The following is a 24,498-nucleotide window of genomic DNA, read 5'->3' on the forward strand; positions in this document are numbered from 1 at the left end:
CCTAGCCCACCCCACCGTTTCGTTCCAAAGTTGCTTTTAATTCAAACTGCTTTATATCCCTACAAGGAACAGTCACTCTGGAGAGCAAGGCACAAGCCAAGGAGTGTGGGGTGGCTAGATGTTCCCCAGGGTGGGTGTCCATCTGTCCATCCCCCCACCCTAATCTAGGAAGGAAGAGCACCTTGTGCTTCAGGGACCTCCTTCAACAGTTTACTGCTGTAGAGTCGACTAATTTTGGTCACTGCCTAAATTTAACCTCTCACCTATTTTATTGTTCACGCCTAATTCTATGTCACATCTAGGATTTAAGAAGGAAAAATTGTATCTTATTAAAGAGAAACTAGGGGTGCTCTCAGACTGTTGCTTTTTCTGCATAGGAATTAATCACATGCCAGCAAATTCAGGTTGCACAACTAAAGCAAATTTGCAGCTCCAGCACAAATTCCCCCCGAAAGACTGGACATTTTGTGATAAGGGAAGTGACAAGAGTGAGCCCTGGAAAGTGTGTGTTTAACGTGTGCTTGACACAAGGCCACCTAACCAACCTGCAAACAAATCAGGATGAAGACTCAATAACTCAACACTACTTATTTGGCCAGACAAGCTGCATCCTGGCCATTCTTAGCCCCGTCTTCCAGCACCTGTTATAAAGGTATTCTCTTAAACAAAGGTTGGAGACATCACCCTATTTGGAGGGAGCAAATATGGCCCTTCAGGCATCAACATTTGGCCCTATGAAGACCAGGGTCACAGCCCAGCAGCTCTTGGCATGCAGAAGTTTGGAACTGGTATGCAACAGCCTCCCCATTGTACTTGAAGCTCCTTGATTTGGCTGAGGCACAGACCAGCAGAATATCTGCTCCACTCCGTCCCCTGTCCCCCGCCTTGGCCCGCTGCCAGGAATCTCTTGGTATGAGGGAAGTGCAGATATTGCGTGCTAATCCCAGATAGGTTTGGGGACTGGGAGGGAGAAGGCAGGAAGTCATTCAGAACCCCCAGCGTTTGGGGTCCAAGGTTGCAGAGATTCTTAGCAGAGATTCTCTTCTTCCCTGCTCTGTTTCCGGCACATTTCCTTCCAGGGCTACAATTAAATCGAGAATGAATAGTGGAGGACAACACGGGCTATAGAGCAACCAAGCTAAAGTTTCATTAACAGGCAGTTTATTGTGCTCACATAAAAGGTGAAAACAAAGAAATCAACTAACACATGGACAGAGAGCAGTACCTTCAATTAACACCTGACTCCCACATGAATGTGCTACTCTTACTCCCACTCCCGTTTTCAACTGTTCTCATCTAGTGCACAAAGCTGGTGAATTATTGTGCAGTATCAAAAGCCCACGTTCTGTTGTGAGGCATCCATCTTGAAATGGGCTTGAAGAAAGCAGTGGCTAAGACGTGGCAGTAAAACTGTTGTAAGAGTGTATTCTCTTGCTATGGTGAAGGAGGAGGGAAGGGCATGCTGGACTGAGGTGATCTCAGGTTGCAGAAGTGACAAGAAATTGCTCTATCTAAAAATGTAAAACTGAAGAGCTTTGGAAGGTGACATTAATTAATTTAATGATGTCCCCAACAACAATGGGGTGTAGAAAAACCATACTGTGCCTTCTGGGCAGAAGAGGAATGATCTGGGAAAGGATGACTATGTACCGGTAGTCTCTGTCTATCTGCCCCCCCCCCACCATCACAAGTGCTGTAAGCTCCCTTCTCCCCTCCAACACGCTATATGTGAATGCAGCTGAATGGCAATGAAATGCTGGGTTGCTGAGTGAAGAGCAGGGGAGAATTTGCCGGGGGAGTCCAGCTTCTGGGGAAGCCCAGGCATCGTGAGCTGGGCAGACATACCCACCATTTCTCTGACCCCCTGCCTATATTGACAGTGGAGCTTCCCAGCCTTACTCAGCACTCTCAGCTCCCCCTTTAACACTGCTTGACAGGTAGGCAGCCCCACCCAGCTGGCTCTTAATGCACAGCATAAATTTAAACTGCGCAGGTTCTGCTTTGAGCACTATTCTTCTCAACTATTCAAAATTCAAACCCCTTCAGCCACTATTCTGCTCTTGAGTGTAGAATGGATCTCCCATCTCCTCTTGTCTGTCTGCTTCAGAATCCCTCAAAATCCAAAATGAGAGCAGAGCAGAGTCAGGATCTAAACTGAGCTAAGCAGGCAGGGCACTGATGCTGCAGGCTATTATGTAGGCTTTGGATTTTCTGCCAGATTCTGCCCACTAGTAGCGTCCTTTCCTACAACAAATTAGAGAGACAAAAGGCAAGACTTGGAGAATCTTAAGGTCCACCACCAAGAGTTCTTAATCCATCTGTCCTGGGTTTGAGTTCCCTTCCTGCTGCCGTGCATTTCAATGATTGGGAGGGGACAGCAGACTGAAAGGCAAGGTCACTACAAAATGGCAAAGGAATAGGCAAGTGTGAGAGAGGTACCAGCCCCACCTTGAACATGGAGGGCTGACCACACTATAGTCTGTGGGAAGCAGCATTTAATTGCTTTCACTCTCCCCAAAAGGGAAAGAAAAGCCATGGATCCCTTTGAAAAGCAGCTATGGTCCCCAAAATGGGGGTCAAGGAAGGGTGTCCAGATATTGACTAGCATGGCCAAAGAGAACTGCAAGCAGACCAAAAACCACAACAGTCAGAGAGGGTCGCCGCTGCTCAGGTTGTTCCGGCTTTTCTTGCGCTTTGTCTTGGCTGAAGGAGAGGAGAAATCCAGAGATTCGAGGCGAAAGGGACGTGGCTGGGGCATCTCCACCGTTTGGGCAGGGGGAATAGGTGTCAGGATGGAGGTATTGTTGTTCAGCAAAGGGGGAGAATTATGGGAAGCTGCAAAGGACAAAAATACATACAAACACACAGACAGACACACACACACACACACACAGAGAGAGAGAGAGAGAGAGGGAGAGAACATTGAGATATTTGGTCTAATTTCAACATGAAACACTACATCTCCCTGGAGAAACCTATACATCACTTAGCATAAATATTTTTAATACTAGGGGCTGTGGTCCAGCCTCGCTCTACTCACCAACCCATTTGCCAACCCTGCGACTTCCTTCTCTTCACCTCACCCCCCTTGCCTATCCCCTCCTTCTCACAGCTCACCTGAACCCCCCTTCAGAGGGTGGTTTTCTGATGCACCTCCTCTTCCCCTCCATTAAACCTCGCTGCAGCCATGTTTAATGGATGGGGGAAGGTGCTTCACAGAGCGGTTTGGCAAATAAACAGATCACCTAGTCCACCTGCCCTCACCTCCTGACAGCCACATGAACTACATCATCAACAGCCTTACATTGTTATGTATATAGGAAGATTTTGAGGCTATGCTTTTAAAAGATTTTGAGACATGCTTTTTAAAAAACAACAACAACCTGTACATTGCCTATTGTTCTAGTTACAGGTAGGTAGCCGTGTTGGTCTGACGTAGTTGAAACAAAAAAAAAAAATTCCTTCCAGCAGCACCTTAAAGACCAACTAAGTTTTTTATTTTGGTATGAGCTTTCGTGTGCATGCACACTTCTTCAGATACACTGAAATAGAAGTCCCCAGACGCTTATATGTAGAGAAAGGGTGGGGAGGGGTATGGGTGATTGACTGACTGATAGCTGTTGACGACTGTATTGTTAGGAAGATTATTCAAAGATTGTATTTTCCTCAGAAAGTCTGTGGTGTCATGTACGTAGCTGGGAGCACTGATAGCATATGGTTTCAGAACAGAGTCCATATATACAATCTTTGAATAATCTTCCTAACAATACTATACTAGCCACTATGGATGGGGAATCTCTGTATACCAACATCCCACACAATGATGGTTTACAAGCCATAAGGAACACCATTTCAGATAAAATCACAGCGGACTTTGCTACCAAACTCTGCCACTTTGTCCTTACCCACAACCACTTCAAATTTGGTGATGACCTGTTCCTCCAGATCAGCGGCACAGCCATGGGCACCCGCATGGCCCCACAGTATGCCAACATCTTCATGGCAGATTTAGAACAACGTTTCCTAAACTCCTACCCACTTAAACCTCTCTTGTGCCTGCGATACATTGACAATATTTTTATTATCTGGACACATGGACAACAGACCCTGGAAACCTTCCACCAGACATTCAATGACTTTCATCCTACCATCAACCTAACAATGAACCAATCTATGCAAGAAATACATTTTTTGGACACTACTATAAAAATACTATAAAAATAGGGTTAGGGTTAGGGTTAGGGTTAGGGACCCAGGTGGCGCTGTGGTTAAACCACTGAGCCTAGGGCTTGCTGATCAGAAGGTCAGCGGTTCGAATCCCTGTGACGGGGTGAGCTCCCGTTGCTTGGGCCCAGCTCCTGCCAACCTAGCAGTTCGAAAGCACGTCAAAGTGCAAGTAGATAAATAGGAACCGCTACAGCGGGAAGGTAAACGGCATTTCCATGTGCTGCTCTGGTTTGCCAGAAGCGGCTTTGTCATGCTGGCCACATGACCTAGAAGCTATACGCAGGCTCCCTCGGCCAATAATGCGAGATGAGTGCGCAACCCCAGAGTCGGTCACGACTGGACCTAATGGTCAGGGGTCCCTTTACCTTTACCTATAAAAATACAGGATGGATGTATAGACACCACCTTATACCGAAAACCAACTGATCGGCAAACATATCTATATGCTTCTAGCTACCATCCCAAACATACCAAACAATCCATTGTATATAGCCAGGCCCTACGTTACAACCGTATCTGTTCCAACTCTACAGACAGAGAATCTCACCTAAGAGATCTACAGCAAACTTTTTTACAGTCGTCAACAGCTATCAGTCAGTCTACAAAAGCTCATACCAAAATAAAAAAACTTAGTTGGTCTTTAAGGTGCTGCTGGAAGGAATTGCCTATTGTGTATGTGTGCATATTAGATACTTGTACAATAACTGAGGATGTTGATGATATATAATAGGTACAGGGACATGCTAACACCACAGTCCTAACCATGTTTACTTAGAAGCAAGTCCTATTAACTTCAGTTAAATGACTGTAGGACTGCAGCATAAGGCCTGACCTTGTGTAGTACAGTGCCATCCAGGAAACATTAAGTAGTAAGTCCCTAGATTCAGTCTTGTCACTGGGCACTTACAGACTGTTGTTTGGGTGGGATTCAGTCACATGATGCCAAATTCACATTGAAACTAAAGCCAATTTGGTGTTTTTGCACAACAGAACTACTGCAAAATCAACTTGATCCTGGATCTCTTCACAGGTATACACATCCCTGACGTATAACGCCACTCCACCTCCTTTCCTGTTTGGTCTATTTCTCTGAAGTAGATTATATCCCTCTATTACTACATTCTAATCATGAGACTCATCCCACCAGGTTTCAGTGGTGCCTATTATGTCGTATTTAGTTTGCTGTACCAAGAGCTCAAGTTCATCTTGTTTATTTCCCATGCTCTGTGCATTAGTATACAGACATTGAAGACCACTGATCATTCCCCCATGACTCTTATTTAAGGATATTTTCGTCCCACCACTAGGTCTGCATGCTGCTTGCTCCATTTGGTCCTTGACATTTGGGTGATCATCTTCAGCATTTGATAGACTCCTACCTTCAGGACCACTGTCTCCCTCCCCCACATGTCAGTTTAAAGCCCTCCTGATGAGGTTTTTGAGTTTCATGGCAAAAACATTCCTCCCAACCCTTGTGAGGTGCAGCCCATCACTTGCCAGAAGTCCATCTTCAAGAAACTGCAGACCATGATCTAAGAATCCAAACCGTTCCTTCTTGCACCATTTGCGAAGCCAGTTGTTCACTTTCCCTATTTTCCCCTCTCTCCCTGTGCCACGTCGTTCAACTGGGAGGACAGATGAGATGACTTGATGGGGAGGAGGGGAAGAAATAATGTTTTGGCTTGCAAGCTCTTGTTCCCTGTTGGGAATAGGCAGTTGCAGCCGAGGCAGAACTGAACTCTGCCCTTGCACTCTTCTGTTGACAGGTGGATATGGTGCAGGCAAAACTGGACTCCCTGGTGAGCCAAGATCCTCCCACAAGTGCGACTATCCCTCCACAAGTGCGACTATCACTCCCACAAGTGTTGACTATCCCTGCCTCTGTTGCCTCTGTTTGCTGCCACATACACCCAGACAACACCATTACTGGCCCCAACAACATCCAACATACCATCTCAGGACTATTTAATTGCTCATCCTCTAACATTGTGTATGCCATCAAATGCCAACAGTGCCCTTCAGCTCTCTATATTGGACAAACAGGCCAAACCCTACGCCAAAGGATAAATGGACATAAATCTGACATCAGGAACCAGAAGACAGAAAAACCAGTAGGAGAACACTTCAATCTCCCAGGACATTCTATACAAGATCTCAAAGTAGCTGTCTTACTACAAAAGAATTTCAGAAATAGACTGGAAAGAGAAGTTGCTGAATTGCAACTTATCACCAAGCTCAAAACCATGGAGGGACCTGGTTTGAACAGAGATATCGGGTTCTTATCACATTATACATGATAAGCGATCTTCAGCCATCTCAACCCTTGCTTTTTCATGCAAAACCATTTGCAGTCGTTTGCGGTCATCAACAGCTATCAGTCAGTCAATCACCCATTTCCACCACCCTTCTGAGTGATCCCCCCTCCCCATCCCCATCCCCACCCCTCCCCACCCCTTCTCTACATAAGTGCCTGGAAACTTCCATTTCACTGTATCTGAAGAAGTGTGCATGCACACGAAAGCTCATACCAAAATAAAAACTTAGTTGGTCTTTAAGGTGCTACTGAAGGAATTTTTTTATTTTACTTCGATCCAGACCAACACGGCTACCTACCTGTAACCAGATCTGTTGTAAGGAATACTGAAATAATGTTTCAGAAACCTTTTGGACACCTTAAAAGTACAAATGTTGGGTATTATGTAGAATCAGGCAAACCTTTTGGGGAAAAAAGGAAAGAACACATGAAGGGGTTTACCTAGACTCTTCATGGGGTCAGCACTGAGAATCTGGCTTGCTCGTTTTGAGCGAAAATAGTTACTGGCAATATTCTCACTATCACTCTTGCTCAGCATCACTTTATAGCGATCTTCTTCCTGCTGGGAACATAACCAAGCAGTCACCAGTTTGTCATCACTTAAACTAAAGAGGTCACTACTGTTGAACATTTTACGCATGAGGGAAACTGAGGCTGAAACCTGACATGTCAGCCCCACTTTTAACCTGCTGAACTACACTTACTTCTCTGTCAAGTTTCCACACTGGTGTCTAAAAACTAGATTACAAAGACATGGAAAAAATAATCTAATCCAGACCAAGTTATACGTGGGGTATAAATGAGAGGGTTGAGAGCTTACTTACATGTATCCTTTGTGTGTAAAAGAGCTTAACTTCTCATTTAATTTCTGGGGGAGTAACAGCACTGTGGAATGTATGCACTCTGGTTAAACATGAAAAATTGGGAAATATTGTTGCATGCCACCCCTATCTCTGAGCAGTGTGAGATTCCAGGGATTCCAGGAGTTTACCCAGAGTTTGTGTTTCTTTTGGAATGAAGTGCAGCACAGACTGTGGTGTCCTATTTACATATATCTACAACGTGAGGGACGCGGGTGACGCTGTGGGTTAAACCACTGAGCTTAGGGCTTGCCAATCAGAAGGTCGGCGGTTTGAATCCCCGCTGATGGGGTGAGCTCCCATTGCTCGGTCCCAGCTCCTGCCAACCTAGCAGTTCGAAAGCACTTCAAAGTGCAAGTAGATAAATAGGTACCGCTCTGGTGGGAAGGTAAACAGCGTTTCTGTGTGCTGCTCTGGTTCTCCAGAAGCAGCTTAGTCATGCTGGCCACATGACCTGGAAGCTGTATGCGGGCTCCTTCGGCCATTAACACAAGATGAGCGCTGCAACCCCAGAGTCGTCCGCGACTGGACCTAATGGTCAGGGGGTCCCTTTACCCTTTTACAACCTAAGCCTAAAATTGAGTTGTTCACAGCATTGACACCCCAAGAGGGTCTTGCTTCACCATGACCATGATTGCTCCCAGTTAGTCGGTCTGAGCATTCCACACTGACTTAGGGACTGATTTACATATTATACTCTAAATAAAAGAATGCAGGAGATAGGGCTGGCTAATTCCTTGCTGCAACTTTGCATTGGCTGCTGGAAGAAGGCAGGAGCTAAACCCTCCCTGCACTCAAGCCCCCACCCCATATATCTTCCTCCAGTGACCAAGCAGTAGGGCATTAGTTTCATTCTTTCCCCCTCATTATGAGGGCAATGTGCGAACCAGCGTGGAGCTCAACAGAATCCCCTGAAGTTTTACCTTTAGCGCAGACTCCCAGCTCTTATGAAGAAAGCAGCAAACAGGAACCCTGTCATGCCAGTGAAGCACACTGGATCATTTATGATGTGTGCATTGTATAGCAGCATTCTCAGTATTGCCCAAGTGCCCTTCCTTCGCTTACCATTGTTGCTGCATCGCCATTCTCCGATGATGAGCTCTTTCTGCCTGCTTTGGTCTGTGACAATGATGAAACTGCTATGGAAAAAAAGAGTAATGGTGGCTCTCAGCCTCAGTGGTGGCTCATTTCTCTGCTAGTTTCATGTCACCTGGGGCCAGTATCCAATATGGGCATAGATTTACAAAGGCCTATTTAACAGATTGCTTTCTAAACATTTTTTAAGTGGGGCTGCAATAAATTCCACCCGTTCAGTAGTCAAGAACAGTTGCTGTTGCTTAATTGGTGGAAGCCAATCAGAGGGCAAATGTCGATTGGTTGGTTAGGACTCATATTTTGACCTGAGGCTTGAGCAGTTTAGTCTCTTTCTCACAAACCCTCTATTCATCATCATCATCATCATCCACCCTTTCTCCCAAAGGAGCTCTGGGCAGCAAGGAGCATTTAAGGCAGGGGTCAGCAACATTTTTCAGCCATGGGCTGTCCATCATACCATGTGGTGGGCCAGGTTATATTTTGGGGGGAAATGAACAAATTCCTATGCCCCACAAATAACCCAGAGATGCATTTTAAATAAAAGGACACATTCTGCTCAGGTAAAAACACGCTGATTCCCAGACCACCCATGGGCCTGATTGAGAAGGCGATTGGGCCGCATCCGGCCCACGGGCCTTAGGTTGCCTGCCCCTGATTTAAGGCATCATTTTTTAAAAAATGCAAACATTACTTGTGGGTGGGTGTGATTATTACTGGGATCACAGCAGGCAGCATTTTAACCCTTTCCTTCTCTCCAGCACTCCTAAGGAAAATCCTTCATTTGAAGCTGCTATTTGCATTGGGAGGAAATCTCCATTAGCACCAATAGGGATTTTCTGATGTATAGCTGTAGTCATGTACACACTTACCAGTGAGCAAAAGAACGAGGCTTAATTCTGAGTAGGCACGTGGGGGGTTTTGCAGTTAGAGAAGCAACACATCACTGCATTCTGCAGTTTTTAAGTTGTTCTCCTTCCAGCTGAACCAGAACTGAGCTGGGCAGGGAGAAAAACTCTTGAAGGAACAAAGTGTAGTGGGGGAAGGGGGTCACATTTTGCTCCCCTACTCTGAGAACTCCATTTTGAATGCAGTAAGTAGATCCACACCCCACCACACATCTTGCTTAGCTCGAAGTCCATGAGCCTGAAGCCTGTTCCTGATTTCACTGCAAAAAGTATTTTAAATAGTCCCAGAGTAGAAGTGACCAAGAAGGAAATAAGATATCCAAGAAGTCCTTAAGAAGTGAGTGAAACCCACATGAAAATCCTGGGAGACAATTTTTGCTCCATTTTATATGAATGGGCAACCAGACCAATGGTAATTCTGAGCATTTCTTCTTACCTGCAGGGAGGCTGGTCTTTTGAGTGACAGGCTCTGGGATTTTCCAACAGCCTGATTCTTCATCCCACGTGGACTCCCGTTTGATTTTATCAAAGTTGCTGTAATTACAGTCCCGCCGTATGAGGGGTTGCACCTGGTCCAGTAGCTGCTGATAAAGGAGGAGCTCCCGCTCTTGGCGGCGGATGGTGGCCAAATAATCAATCTTCTCCATTTCAAATTCAGACTGAAGGTCTTTGATTTCAGTCTCAGCAACCCTCAGCTGGGAAGAAAGCAACCAGTTATGGGAATAAGAACTAAGTAAATTGTTGAGATCCAGAGTATACAAGCTCACAAGTCCTTACCTGAGCCTATCATAGGGCTGGCTCACACCTGTACGAGCATCACCCGAGGAGCTTGTACTTGATGATGGGCACTGAACTAGCTCAGTTGAAAATCATAATATAACTACAGAACTTTTTTTTTAAAAAAGAACTTTTTATTTATTGTTAACAAAACAAAAAGTGAAAACATAACAAAGAGAAATACAACAAAGAATCAACAATATCAGTCATAAAGCTCGTCTCGCTGTCAGGCTGAGGGAGCTGGCGTTTGTCCGCAGACAGCTTTCTGGGTCATGTGGCCAGCAGGACTAAATCGCTTCTGGTGTGATGGAAGCCAGAGCACATGGAAATGCCATTTCCACGACAGATGGCCATCCAACCTCTACTTTAAAACCTCCAAGGAAGGAGAGTCCACCACATACCTGCCAAGTCTCCCACTGAAAAATGCGGGAACATGTGGTGTGGAAAGCTGTCCTTCCCCACCACTGTACAAGACTTCAGAGGGGAAAGGAATCACCTTTTCCTTCATCTTTTCCAACAATTTGCTTTTGGCTCGCACTTCTTCCTGGATGGAATCATAGACGTTGAGCAGGACCCAGTCGCTGCTGTCCTCATCCGATTTCTGCAAAGCTGCCAGCAGCTGCTTCTTCCGCTCGTCCGCAATTTTCTTTCGCCGTTTATGCTTTTCCTTCAGATCTTTGTTCTTGGCCTGTTCACCTCCTACCACCTGCTGCTCCAGCATCTGCAATCTAAGAGGGTCGGAAGTTATGTCTTAGCTCTAAGCATGGCTTGTCGAACTTTCTATATTCAGTCTCTCCCACCTCCATTTTGCCACTAACTTGTCTGCTGAGGATCCCTGAAACTTGGAACCCCTGAACTTTGCAAAAGATTATTGGGTGCTAGCCAGTCCTGTTCAGCTTCCCAATTGCTCCCCATAGGCTGTGTAGATTTGAAGCATATTCTTCCCCTCAAACAATTCTGGGCACTATATTTTCCTCCTCACAGAGTTACAATTCCCAGCAACCTTTAAAAACGACAGGGCCCAGAATTCTTTGAAGAAAAGAATGCCTTGTATGTGCCTTAAAACTATAGTGTGGGAATATATGAAGACAAACTGTAAACAATTAGAAATGTTAGCAGGATTGACATAAACATGAGCAGTAAGAAATAACGGGAGTAAAAATGATAAATTTGTAAATAGGTTTGAATTGGTTATGCAGTAAGATTATGATATAAAATAAGGAACCGCAAAGGGGGGGCAGAGTAAAGTCAAATAAAATGTAGGTTAAATTTGTTTTGATTTAATTATTGTTGTTGAAACATTGTAAAATGGAAAATTTAAAAGGGGAAAAAATAAAGCTATAGTGTGTACTCAGTCTAAACTGCGTGTGCCAGAGATGGGTGGGGTATAAATAATAAATTATTCTTCTTATTCTTATGTCCAACACATTGTAGGAGAATACTGGTGATAATGGGCAAGCTATTTTACAGTTTCAGGGAAACTTCCCACTATTTCTGATTTTGTGACTGAGAAACCTCAATAAATCTGTCAACCCCTCCCCCCAAAAAAAGAGTTTGAGAACCAATCTTCTAGTGGACTGAAGAAAATAAATTCCTCCGAAAGGAAAAAAAAAATTCATGCCAGACAGAGCCTGCACATTCAAAGGTTGTTGGAACTGAAGCAGGAAGTGGGGGTCAGCAGGGAGACAGACTTCAAAGGCTAGCCGGAGAGGCAGCTGAAACAAGATCCTCTGGACCAGGGGTTCCCAACAAAATTTTCTCGAGGACCCCTCATTGAGCCGCTATTGTGGCAAGGACCCCCATTAATTCCCAATCCTAAAATTAAAAAGTGAGAGCCAAATTAAGAGTCTTTTTATATTTATACGTTTTTTACAGTTGCTTGAACATCAAATGCATTATCTTCCTCTTCCTCTGTAGGCCTTTGTCGTTTTAACGAACCACTTTTTAACCAACGGTCCATTTTTAACTACGCAAACTGTAGCTTCCGCAAAAAACAACGCTTTGTTTACAAACACTACTGTTTTGCAAAGAGGCAACGCGCGCCAGGGAGGAGGGAGGGGAATGGAGAAGACAGGGTACCTGCGCAGTAGCGCACAAATGAAGCCAACGCGCGCAAAGCATCTTGGGGAGGTGAGCGTTAGTAGAATGCGCGCACTGCCTCTTTGCAAAACAGTAGTGTTTGTAAACGGCATACAGCAGAACTACTGCCTCTATCTAATTCTAGTTTTGCGCTAGACTCTGCTCATGCAGGAAGCGGCCAAAACAAAAAATCTGTTATCATATGAAATATATTTAATATATTTTTTATTCTAATAGCATCTTGCGGACCCCTCTGGCATAGCTTGCGGACCCCTGGGGGTCCCCGGACCACCTGTTGGGAACCACTGCTCTGGACCATACCTGGTTGCTTAGAAGCTGAGCCAAGGGAGGATGAGAAGGAAAGCATGGTGGAAAAGCAAGTGGGGACAAATGAGGATGAAGTGAGTATCTACTGTCATGAAGGAAGAAGAAGTTGCCATTTTCCACCTGCCTCCCCCCCCCCCCCAGGCCAAGGAGCCTTTCCCAGACCGTGACTTGTAAGAACAGCAGAAGCAGTTGCGAAGAGAGGAGTTCAGGGCTTTTATTTTTAAATAATTTTATAAGTTGTGTGTCTTTGTTTCTCAATTTGATCCTTTTACATGGTTTTGTATGTATTGTGTTATTTTATGCATTGTGGCTTGCTGTTGTTATTATTGATTAGCAATTATTTATTGTAATTGTTAATAATTAAACAGAAATTCACTCTTATTTGCTGACATTTAATTTTATTGTGCACTAGTATATTCTAATGGATTATTGAATATTACATTATATGGTGTACCGTAAGTTGTTTATTTTAAAGTTAGGTTTTTATTGTGACTTTTTGTATTGGATGAGGTGTAGGATATTTTGTTGTTTCTTCAGCTTGTAAATTGCCTTGTGCATAGATATAGAAAGGGGACATACAAATTAAAAATGAAATGAAATGAAGGTGTATGCGGGGACTCCAATCCCCCAACACGGAAGGAAAATGGAACAGTGTCTGCTTCAGGCCTAGAGTGCCCACACTGGAGCCTCTCTGGGTCAGAGCAAAGGAGCAAGTCCAACAAACATTGGCCCCCCTTGATGGTCTGTCTATTCCTCACACCGACCTGGCAAGCACTTGCTGCTGGTTCACTGCCACTGGGAGTTCCTCAGCCACATCAGTCCCAGGTGTCCCCGGTCTGACAGCTTTCTCCGTATTCTGGGCCACAGAAGGAACAGAAGGCTCAGTTGTGTTGGACTCCTGAGTGTAAGGAAAAATGGGAGGCAGCCATTTTGAATATGTATGATATCCACATTGAGGGATGGACTGAAGCTGATTCGCATACAAGTTTCCAAAATTCAACATCCTATATTTTGCCAATCTTCCAGAATGGATTGAGAGAAGGGAAACCAAGACTGGCCCGTCCACTGGACACACAGTCTGAAGTCTACGGTCAAGGCTTGCTGGAGCATTGTGCATCCAGTGCTTGGTTCCCACTGCTGTTGGTTTTGCTGCGGCCATACTTCAGTCCCAGCCAACCCAGCTGTTGTGCAAGGTTCTGGGAGAGGAAAGGGAGAGGAAACAGTTTGCTCCCTGGACATGCCCTGAAGTTGCTGGGCAACAGGGAAATGCTTCTCTCATCAACCAGCAGAGCAACTGAGCTGCTGACTTCACAATGCACACTGCAGTGAAGGAATCTCAACTAAAGCATGTTTACCCAGAATTAGCCTCACTTATTTCGGTGGGATTTATTCCTGAGCAAAGCATGAATGTAATCCTATACCACTTACTGGAGACCTTAGTGGGACTCACTTCTAAATAAACACACATGTGCCTGAAGGACTCATCCGCACTTCCATTTGTCCCATGATTTCTAGGTATGGGTCAAAGAGGTCCTTTTTTGTCCCACCACTTTCCCCAGGAAAACCCGCTGTTTACTGTAGAATTGGGAAAAACAATTGTTTTTTCTGAGGACTGATGTTTGTTCCAATTCGGCAGTAAACAGTGGGTTTTCCCAGGGAAAACCTCTGGGACCCATGCCTAGAAATCGTGGGAGAAGCATACATCTGGATGAGCCCTTAGTCTGCTTTTCAAAACTGTTTTAATCCAGGAGAATACCTATTAAGTTCAAGTATAGTTATCTCATGGAACTATATAAAAGTACTGGCTTTAATACAGTGGTACCTCGCTAGACGAATGCCTCACAAGACGAATTTTTCGTAAGACGAATGCGTTTTGCGATTTCAATGGAGACTCGCAAGATGAAGTTTCCTTTGGCGTGCTTCGCAAGACGAATTTTTTTCATCCCATAGGGTGCCTCGCGTCTTGCGAGGCACCCTATGGGAAACCGCACTTCAATGCGTTCCTATGGGAGCCGCTTCGTAAAACGAATTTTTCACTATACGAAGCGACTCGCGGGATGAATTAAATTCGTCTTGCGAGGCACCACTGTAATTTGTTACATCGGACACAGTTCATTAAATTCACTTGAATCCCATAATTAAGCACCTCAAAGGGTGCTTAAGCATCAGCAAAAGGGGGCATTCTGGTGTTAGCGGGGGGGGGGGGCAGAAGCACCTTTCTGTTTCACTTCAATTGGTGAAACAGGATGGGCCACCACTGGGTCCCTCTAGTAACTTGGAGTTGGTATAATGGATTAGAGTAGTCCTTGAAAGCTTATACTAAAATAAATTGGTTTGTCTTCAAGATGCCACTGCTGTGTCTGAGCACACCACAACACAGCATATATTCAAACTGGGCTAGCCTGTAAGATATAACACATGCTTCCTCAAATTTGGCCCTCCAGATGTTTTTGGCCTACAACTCCCATGATCCCTAGCTAGCAAGTCAGGAATGATGGGAACTGTAGTCTGAAAACATCTGGAGGGCCGAGTATGAGGAAGCCTGATATAACGGTTGAGAAGTGGTTTGGGCCTAAAAGACTCCTCTGCTGTGAACCTGCTACAAAGCTTTAGGGAAGCCACTATCCTCCGCTGCTGACCTAATTTACCTGGCTCTTGTAAGAATTACACCAAGAGGGCTATGCTTAGATGTCATGATAATCCACAGTTTATTGTGATAGTAATGAGCTTGGATGCTCCCCTCCCTTCTCTTCTCCTACCTATGCTGTAGCTGCAAAGATAAATTTAGAAGCATTCACATCTGGGTTTTTTATTTATTAAGCATAGCTTATTGCATAAAAAAACATAATAAGTATTAACAAACCAACTTAAAAATTTGGTTTAAGTCAGAAGTTGGCTTGCTTCAAAAGCCCATAGCTAAGAATAACCATGGTTTAGGGTTGGGCATATTGTAATGCTAAACTGCAGTCAGTCAAAGACAGAAGCAGAAGTGCTGCCCAGTCTCTTTGCAGCTGCTCCTAAAGACGGGGAAAGGAAGGGGAGGAGGGTGTATCTAAGTCATGGTTTCTATCATGATACCTAAACACAGTGATATAAATGGTATATTGTTAAATGCCTGTTATTATTAAATCCAAATTCCCTCCAACTGAAACACACTCCAGTCTCCTGTGACAGAGCTACTCTGCATGGCCATCGTGGTTCATGTTACACAGACCCTGACACCACAAATTATGAAGTACAGTCTGACACATCTTGTGTCATTTTAGAAGTATTTTTGAAGGGTTTATGCATGGCCATCATTTTATCTGTTGAGGGAAGTTCACCTTCCTGGGTACCTTGGCTGACACTTCAGTTTCTTCAGGAAGGCCTGGAGGCAAAGAAGCTTGGTCAGCAATAGCTTCAACTGTCTGGGTGGTTTCTAGAGAAAAGAAAGGAATGCAGAGAAAAAATGAGTTTTAGCCTGAAGCTCTGTTAAACTTGAGAGAGGCAGTAGTTTTTAACTGAGAGTGATGTAATTTTATGTATTTATATATTGACTTCTAAAATATCTACTTTGTCTTTCCATGGGCACTTTCAATAACTAAGACAACAGAATAATAAATATAGCAATAATAATAACAAAGCCTTAAAACATACTAAAAGCCAACAGCAGCAATCAGATTTCTTTAAAGAACCAGTCCCTTCCTAGTCATATTGCACAGAAGTTGCCTCAAAAGAGGGTCCTCAGGTTAAAAAGTATAATTGAATTCCATCAGCTGTCGATTTCCGACTGGCGGGTAGGAAACAGACACACCTTATTGGTAGATTCTCCTGCAGATTGACTATTGACCGATAAAGAATTAGCCCAGCCCCTAAAACTTTTATCTTGAAATATTGCAGGCTGGAGGAACAAATTAGCTGACTCTGATTTTAAAAGGTACCTAGACACATCTGACGTAGTCTGTCTGCAAGAGATTTGGCTCCTGGAGACAAACTCGCTAAAGCTCCTGGGCTTTAGGACATGGGAGCAACCTGCCCGGAAAATTTCCTTGCTCAGGCGTGGAAGTGGCAGTTTAGCTACTGTATTTTGAAATCTGTCACTTTAGATGCAGAGATCGCAGAGATAGAGGATTTGTATCAACTGCTGATTTGTATCAACCTCAGACATGACAGCAGAGATTTGGCAAAGGGTGGATGAGTGTTGGACAGAGTCTCTACTGGATATCCTAACTACCTTCTTATTGTGTGGGGGAATTTTAACGCCAGGATGGGGAATGATCTTTCTCATAAGTAAGGCCCCAGGGCTCAAACAAGAGGATATCTTGAGCATTTCCTGTTCCTCAAATGATAAGACTTGTCAACAAATCAGGCCAGGAGCTTTTTCCTTTAATTTACAAATATCAGCTGGTGGAGCAGCTGTCTCTCAGCACTATCTCTGGGAACAGAGGAATGTCAAAATAGTACATCCTAATCCTATTCAAGAGCGCAGCCTACAGTCTCCTAGTCTGCATCATTTGTTCTTTTAATTTCACTGCTTTGCATAATTTAACCTGAAACTTAATAGCCTGAAATTATTAAACATAATTTAACTGCTGGTCATAGAGATGTGCAAGGATACCCCACCCCTTCCAACTCAAAGGTACATTATTCAGTCACTCTTCTGGCTTCATACCTGCTTCCTTTTGGAGGTTCTCATCTAAAGTATGGAACTTCATGTCATAAGCATTCCTTAAGGCGCTGATATCCTCCTCAAGCCGGACACGAGATTCTTGTTCAGCTTCGTAGTCAGCCTTCAGCCGTGCCAGCCTCTCCTCATACTCCTGAGAAGGTCAAGGAAAACAGCTGAGGGATCCTTGTGTGTCACATTCCAACTCTAGAGCATATTTTTTGAGGGAGGACACACAGTGGTTTTGCTCATTTATATTTTCAAGAGAATTGAAAACTTTAGATTTTTAAGAAACTTGGCCTTAATGTAAACTTTGCTAAGCATATTTAACTAGAAGGAAATACCATGAATATCATTAGAGGTTTGATCATTTTGGTTTTTTTCAAATGGCTGTGCTTAGGACCACAGCTGAAATCAGAAGGTCAAACTCTGGCAATCAAGTAGTCAGGAGAAAAGATATTTTCAGTTGTGATGGCTTATCTGTGGACTGCTCTCCCAAAGAGAGAGCATTGTCTGGCATTGTCACTAGTTTCTTGGGTGTTTTTATCAATGATGCTAATACACACACACACACACACACACACACACACGTTACCTGTACATATATGTTAGTTAGTTAGTTAGTTAGTTAGTTAGTTATCTGAAGATAGGTTAAGTGCTGAAGAAGTGTGCATGCACACGAAAGCTCATACCAATGACAAACTTAGTTGGTCTCTAAGGTGCTACCCTTAGAGACCCTTCATGGATCAATGCCTTGTCGTGGCGAAGGGGCTTGAATAACTCGGAGAAGCTATGAGCTATGCCATGCAGGGCCACCCAAGATGGACAGGTCATAGTGGAGAGTTTTGACTAAACGTGATCCACCTGGAGAAGGAACTGGCAAGCCACTCCAGTATCCCTGCCAAGAAAACTCCATGGACAAAGACAACAGGCATATAAAAGTTATGACGCTGGAAGATGAGCCCCTCAGGTCGGAAGGCGTCCAACATGCTACTGAGGAAGAGCGGAGGACAAGTACAAGTAGATTCAGAGCTGATGAAGCGGCTGGGCCAAAGCCGAAAGGATGCTCAGTTGCGGATATGCCTGGAAGCGAAAGGAAAGTCCGATGCTGTAAAGAAAAATATTGCATAGGAACCTGGAATGTAAGAACCATGAGTGGAGGTAAGCTGGATGTGGTCAAAAATGAGATGACAAGAATAAATATTGACATCCTGGGCATCAGTGAACTAAAATGGAAGGGAATGGGCGAATTCAGTTCGGGTGACTATCATATCTACTACTGTGGGCAAGAATCCTGTAGCAGAAATGGAGTGGCCCTCATAGTCAACAAAAGAGTGGCAAAAGCTGTAATGGGATGCAATCTCAAAAATGACAGAATGATCTCGATACGAATCCAAGGCAGACCTTTTAACATCACAGTAATCCAAGTTTATGCACCAACTACCGGTGCTGAAGAAAGTGAAATTGACCAATTCTATGAAGACCTACAACACCTTCTAGAAATGACACCAAAGAAGGATGTTCTTCTCATTACAGGGGATTGGAATGCTAAAGTAGGGAATCAAGAGATAAAAGGAACAACTGGCAAGTTTGGCCTTGGAGTTCAAAATGAAGCAGGGCAAAGGCTAATAGAGTTCTGTCAAGAGAACAAGCTGGTCATCACAAACACTCTCTTCCAACAACACAAGAGACGACTCTACACATGGATATCACCAAATGGGCAGCATCGAAATCAGATTGATTATATTCTCTGCAGCCAAAGATGGAGAAGCTCTATACAGTCAGCAAAAACAAGACCTGGAGCTGACTATAACTCAGATCATCAGCTTCTTATAGCAAAATTCCAGCTTAAACTGAAGAAAGTAGGAAAAAGCACTGGGCCAGTAAGATACAATCTGAATCAAATCCCTTATGAATACACAGTGGAAGTGAGGAACAGGTTTAAGGATTTAGATTTGGTGGACAGAGTGCCTGAAGAACTATGGATGGAGGCTCGTAACATTATACAGGAGGCAGCAACGAAAACCATCCCAAGGAAAAGGAAATGCAAGAAAGCAAAATGGCTATCCAACGAGGCCTTACAAATAGCGGAGGAGAGGAGGCAAGCAAAATGCAAGGGAGATAGGGAAAGATACAGGAAACTGAATGCAGATTTCCAAAAAACAGCAAGGAGAGACAAGAGGGTCTTCTTAAATGAGCAATGCAAAGAAATAGAGGAAAACAATAGAATGGGGAAAACCAGAGATCTGTTCAAGAAAATTGGAGATATGAAAGGAACATTTTGTACAAAGATTACCATAATCAAGGACAAAAGTGGTAAGGACCTAACAGAAGCAGAAGACATCAAGAAGAGGTGGCAGGAATACACAGAGGAATTATACCAGAAAGATATGGAGGTCTCGTACACCCCAGGTAGTGTGGTTGCTGACCTTGAGCCAGACATCTTGGAGAGTGAAGTCAAATGGGCCTTAGAAAGCACTGCTAATAACAAGGCCAGTGGAAGTGATGATATTCCAGCTGAACTATTTAAAATTTTAAAAGATGATGCTGTTAAGGTGCTACACCCAATATGCCAGCAAGTTTGGAAAACTCAGCAATGGCCAGAGGATTGGAGAAGATCAGTCTACATCCCAATTCCAAAGAAGGGCAGTGCCAAATAATGCTCCAACTACCGCACAATTGCGCTCATTTCACACGCTAGCAAGGTTATGCTTAAAATTCTACAAGGCAGGCTTAGGCAGTATGTGGACCGAGAACTCCCAGAAGTGCAAGCTGGATTTCGAAAGGGCAGAGGAACCAGAGACCAAATAGCAAACATGCGCTGGATTATGGAGAAAGCTAGAGAGTTCCAGAAAAACGTCTACTTCTGCTTCATTGACTATGCAAAAGCCTTCGACTGTGTCGACCACAGCAAACTATGGCAAATTCTTAAAGAAATGGGAGTGCCTGATCACCTCATCTGTCTCCTGAGAAATCTCTATGTGGGACAAGAAGCTACAGTTAGAACTGGATATGGAACAACTGATTGGTTCAAAATTGGGAAAGGAGTACGACAAGGTTGTATATTGTCTCCCTGCTTATTTAACTTATATGCAGAATTCATCATGCGAAAGGCTGGACTAGATGAATCCCAAGCCGGAATTAAGATTGCCGGAAGAAATATCAACAACCTCAGATATGCAGATGACACAACCTTGATGGCAGAAAGCGAGGAGGAATTAAAGAACCTTTTAATGAGGGTGAAAGAGGAGAGCGCAAAATATGGTCTGAAGCTCAACATCAAAAAAACCAAGATCATGGCCACTGGTCCCATCACCTCCTGGCAAATAGAAGGGGAAGAAATGGAGGCAGTGAGAGATTTTACTTTCTTGGGCTCCTTGATCACTGCAGATGGTGACAGCAGTCACGAAATTAAAAGACGCCTGCTTCTTGGGAGAAAAGCAATGACAAACCTAGACAGCATCTTAAAAAGCAGAGACATCACTTTGCCGACAAAGGTCCACATAGTTAAAGCTATGGTTTTCCCAGTAGTGATGTATGGAAGTGAGAGCTGGACCATAAAGAAGGCTGATCGTCGAAGAATTGATGCTTTTGAATTATGGTGCTGGAGGAGATTCTTGAGAGTCCCATGGACTGCTAGAAGATCAAACCTATCCATTCTTAAGGAAATCAGCCCTGAGTGCTCCCTGGAAGGACAGATCGTGAAGCTGAGGCTCCAATACTTTGGCCACCTCATGAGAAGAGAAGAATCCTTGGAAAAGACCCTGATGTTGGGAAAGATGGAGGGCACTAGAAGAAGGGGACGACAGAGGACGAGATGGTTGGACAGTGTTCTCGAAGCTACGAACATGAGTTTGACCAAACTGCGGGAGGCAGTGCAAGACAGGAGTGCCTGGCGTGCTATGGTCCATGGGGTCACGAAGAGTCGGACACGACTAAACGACTAAACAACAACAACAACAAGGTGCTACTGGAAGGAATTTTTATATTTTGTTTCAACTACGACAGACCAACACACGGCTACCTACCTGTAGTTAGTTAGTTAGTTAGTTATTAAAATAATGATAAACCCTTCATTATCAGATTCCAGGGTGGTTTATAAAATACACTAATGCAGCATATACTACAACAACAGTATCTCAAAATATTGGTACAATAACCACAGTAGAAAAATATAAAGGCATACTACCAAAAGCTAGGTATTAAACTCAGCAAATACTTGACAAAAGAATAGATGCTGGAACATAATTTAAACCATAATATGTGTTGTTCAGCTAATTAGAAAAGTGACCTGGCAAGTTTGTGCATGGAAGACTGTACTGGAATCCCACCCATCCCTGTTGCCAGAAGGAAGATAGGGTTGCCCCCACTTACTTCTCGAATCAGCTGCTTCTCTTTCTCAATATCTGCCAGGGATTCAAGAGAGGGCTCTGGCTTCACCTCAGGCTGAGCAGCCTCGGGAGGCAGCGCATGAGACAACTCCACTAAGGAAGGAGAAAGGACAGGACTGAGAAGATGGCACACCTGGAAAGCTTGGAAATGGGGCCTGGTAGCAAAGCTCACTTTTCCCTGATGACCCAAAGGAATTCATTTGTGCCTCGACGTACGAATTTAATCTGTTCCGAACGGACCTTCGTAAGTCGAAAAATTTGTAAGTCAAAGCCAATGGGGAATTTTTTTAAAAAAATTGTAAGTCGAAAAAATCCTATCTAAACCGCATCCAAAATGGCGGGTGGAACTCTGTTCATAACTCGAAACATTTGTAAGTCGAGTCATTCGTAGGTCGAGGTACCACTGTAGTTTGATATAGTTTATATTGACCACAAATATATTAAGAGCCTTTCAAAACCCTGGGATGTTCTGTTTCTTTTGTTATTGAACAATGGGAAATATACATTGGTGATTCAGTTGCTGTGGCCAATCTTGATTTCATACCCTTTGTTTGTCTACCCCAGCTGTATGTCATCAGAGGACCTCTCCCCTCTGAACTGTATGTGGGCCAGGATGCTGAGGTGCCTCTGAAGTGCAATAAGACCTGTACCAGCAGTTGGCACTTCCAGGCGGCTAGGGAACAGACTGACCATCATTGCTCTCTGACATTTCTCTTTTACTGTTATCAAGCTCCTCAGAGCTCTCCCCCTCTCTGAAGCACACCTAAGCCAGGCAGGCTCCTTGGAGTGCAGCAAGACCAGTGCTAGAAATGTTATTGTCAGGTAACTCTCATTTTTGCTTTGTATTTATGTCGAGATTAGTTTTTTCTTTGTAATATTGAGTTTATTCTGTGTTTGCTGAATGGTTGGATATTTATTATTTTTAATTTACTGACTTGTTTTGTATTGTATATTTGTATTATCAATGTACTTTATCAATGTCCTGAATGTTTGCCATAAGCCGCTTTGGGTACAGCTCATTGTGGAAAAGCAGCATATAGGTACCAAGTAAAACCAATCAATCACTGTGGGAAATCACAATTTTCCCAGCACTTAACCAGGGGCGAAACTAGGCTTTCTTTCATCTGGGTCAAAGACTCAGTCTAGCACCCCCTTGTGCATATATTATATTATATTAATAATAGAAACTGTGATAATGATCAGGCACATACCAGAGAGTAAGTTCTATTGAACTCAGTGGGACTTACTTATGAGTAAAAATGCTTAAGATTGCAGTACAGTATAAGACTGTACAATCTTTACACAGTGCCCTCTTTATATACAAGTTGTCCTCTAGATACAGACACATACTGTACAAACACACACAGAGAGAAAACATATTATAAGCAAACAATACTTCAAAGTGCTTATCTTGTGAATTTGCCATTTATATTGTTTAATCATGACAAAAGCTCCTGTTTCCAAAAGATATAGGTGATATTCTGATCTCTTCACCACTTTTAATTGATCTCTGAGATGCTGAGGGGAGCAAAAGAAGGAGGAAGGATAGTTCAAGGGGTTGGCTGGGTGCCTTCCAATCCGCAATGATTCCCAAGTTTAAGGAGGGCAGCCTTCTCCACCCTTTCCTTCTCCATGATTTCTGTCTCACATAATTGCAAAAACAGACAGGAGGAAAGGGAAAGGGGGATAAATCCTGACATTTGCCTCCCAAGGTTTTCCTGCTTCCCCTTGCAAATAAGCATCCTTGGAAAGATGAGGATCAGAGCTGACTCCAGAGCCAAGGACGGCCACAGTCGGAGGAATCTCACACAGCCTGGGAGTCTCCCATGGTCCCCTCTGGAGGGTTCATCCAGGGTAAAACCTGGCTACCCCCCCCCTCCCACTACGAACCTGCTTAAACTGCAGTAGGGGAGTGAGTTTCTGAGGAAATGCCTTTCTTCCTAATGATAGCAAATGCCATCGCAATTAGGAGTACAACAAGAGAATGTAGCTGTGCCACCATCAAGGACACCTTTTTAAAGAAATTGTTTTCATTAAAGTTTTTTGGGTTACAGAAGTACATACATCATCTCTATTTTCAGATCATAAAGTCCTCTTTACAGATCAGTTATGTCTGATGTGAGACTTTGATGGTGGAAGGTTGGGGGAGAAGACAGGTATGGGAGGAGAGCAGGGAAAGAGAGAAGGGGCATAGTAAATGTTTATTATTTTACACAGTGTATGTGCGAGGTTTTTGTGTCAGGGTCACATGAGTAGGTTCTTTTTCAATCCACTTACTAGTTTTCATCAAGGACACCTTTGGGTTAGTGCCCAACAGCAATGCAATTCCTAGTGTCAATGTTGTGTTGTAAAAATTATTTATTTTGTATGTCAGAATACTTCAAAAGATAATACTTAGAAACCTAGCAATCCTAGCTCTCCCAATGCAGCATGGAATACTCATTTAACATTTTAAATATTATTTTTGAAGTGGAAACTCTTATAGCAATGCTCTGTCATTTTATGACACTTTTGTTCCTTTTTGCACCTTGACTTATTAATCAAAAAATGATATTAAAATGCAACATTTTTTGAACAAAAAACAAGAACAGGCTTCTATCACATAGTGACAGATGGGAGTCTATTTGCCTGGCCAGAGTTGCCCAACCTCACTCAACCTCCGTGAGCACAGTCTGTGGTCAGGGGGAAGAATAACAGGAAGGCTGCATGGCTCCTGCTCCCAGGTCTTCACTTTCCATATTCTGTAGTGATATAGTTCCAGGAGGCAGCACCACACGCTTTATCTAAATGTGTGGATTGCTCAGGCCTGGTGTAGCACCTTGGGATGCTTCTTGTCCTGGCTATTGTTCCACTCTTCCTTCCTTCCTTCCTTCCTTCC

At 43.8% G+C, this 24,498-nt stretch overlaps 1 protein-coding gene across 5 annotated transcripts in view; it reads right to left on the reverse strand.

Annotated features, from left to right (window-relative positions):
- Positions 1-201: 201 nt before the first annotated feature.
- KIF17 (kinesin family member 17) overlaps positions 202-24,498 on the reverse strand; it is a 44,735-nt gene continuing 20,438 nt past the window's right edge. Inside the window, exons 6-14 of one of the 5 annotated variants that reach the window (XM_060268669.1) lie at positions 21,604-21,713; positions 17,236-17,383; positions 15,908-16,002; positions 13,349-13,482; positions 10,675-10,906; positions 9,838-10,096; positions 8,467-8,537; positions 6,983-7,100; positions 202-2,835 (exon numbers count right to left, since the gene is read on the reverse strand). In XM_060268669.1, coding sequence (XP_060124652.1) covers positions 2,648-2,835; positions 6,983-7,100; positions 8,467-8,537; positions 9,838-10,096; positions 10,675-10,906; positions 13,349-13,482; positions 15,908-16,002; positions 17,236-17,383; positions 21,604-21,713 — 1,355 coding nt within the window. In that variant the 3' untranslated portion in view covers positions 202-2,647. Of the gene's footprint in view, positions 2,836-6,982; positions 7,104-8,466; positions 8,541-9,837; positions 10,097-10,674; positions 10,907-13,348; positions 13,483-15,907; positions 16,003-17,235; positions 17,384-21,603; positions 21,714-24,498 lie in introns of all 5 variants that reach the window. The other 4 variants (XM_035140617.2, XM_060268668.1, XM_035140616.2 and 1 more) reach the window with 4 other exon arrangements.

The sequence above is a fragment of the Zootoca vivipara genome, chromosome 16 (genome assembly GCF_963506605.1).
Source record: "Zootoca vivipara chromosome 16, rZooViv1.1, whole genome shotgun sequence".
Classification (NCBI taxonomy): domain Eukaryota; kingdom Metazoa; phylum Chordata; class Lepidosauria; order Squamata; family Lacertidae; genus Zootoca; species Zootoca vivipara.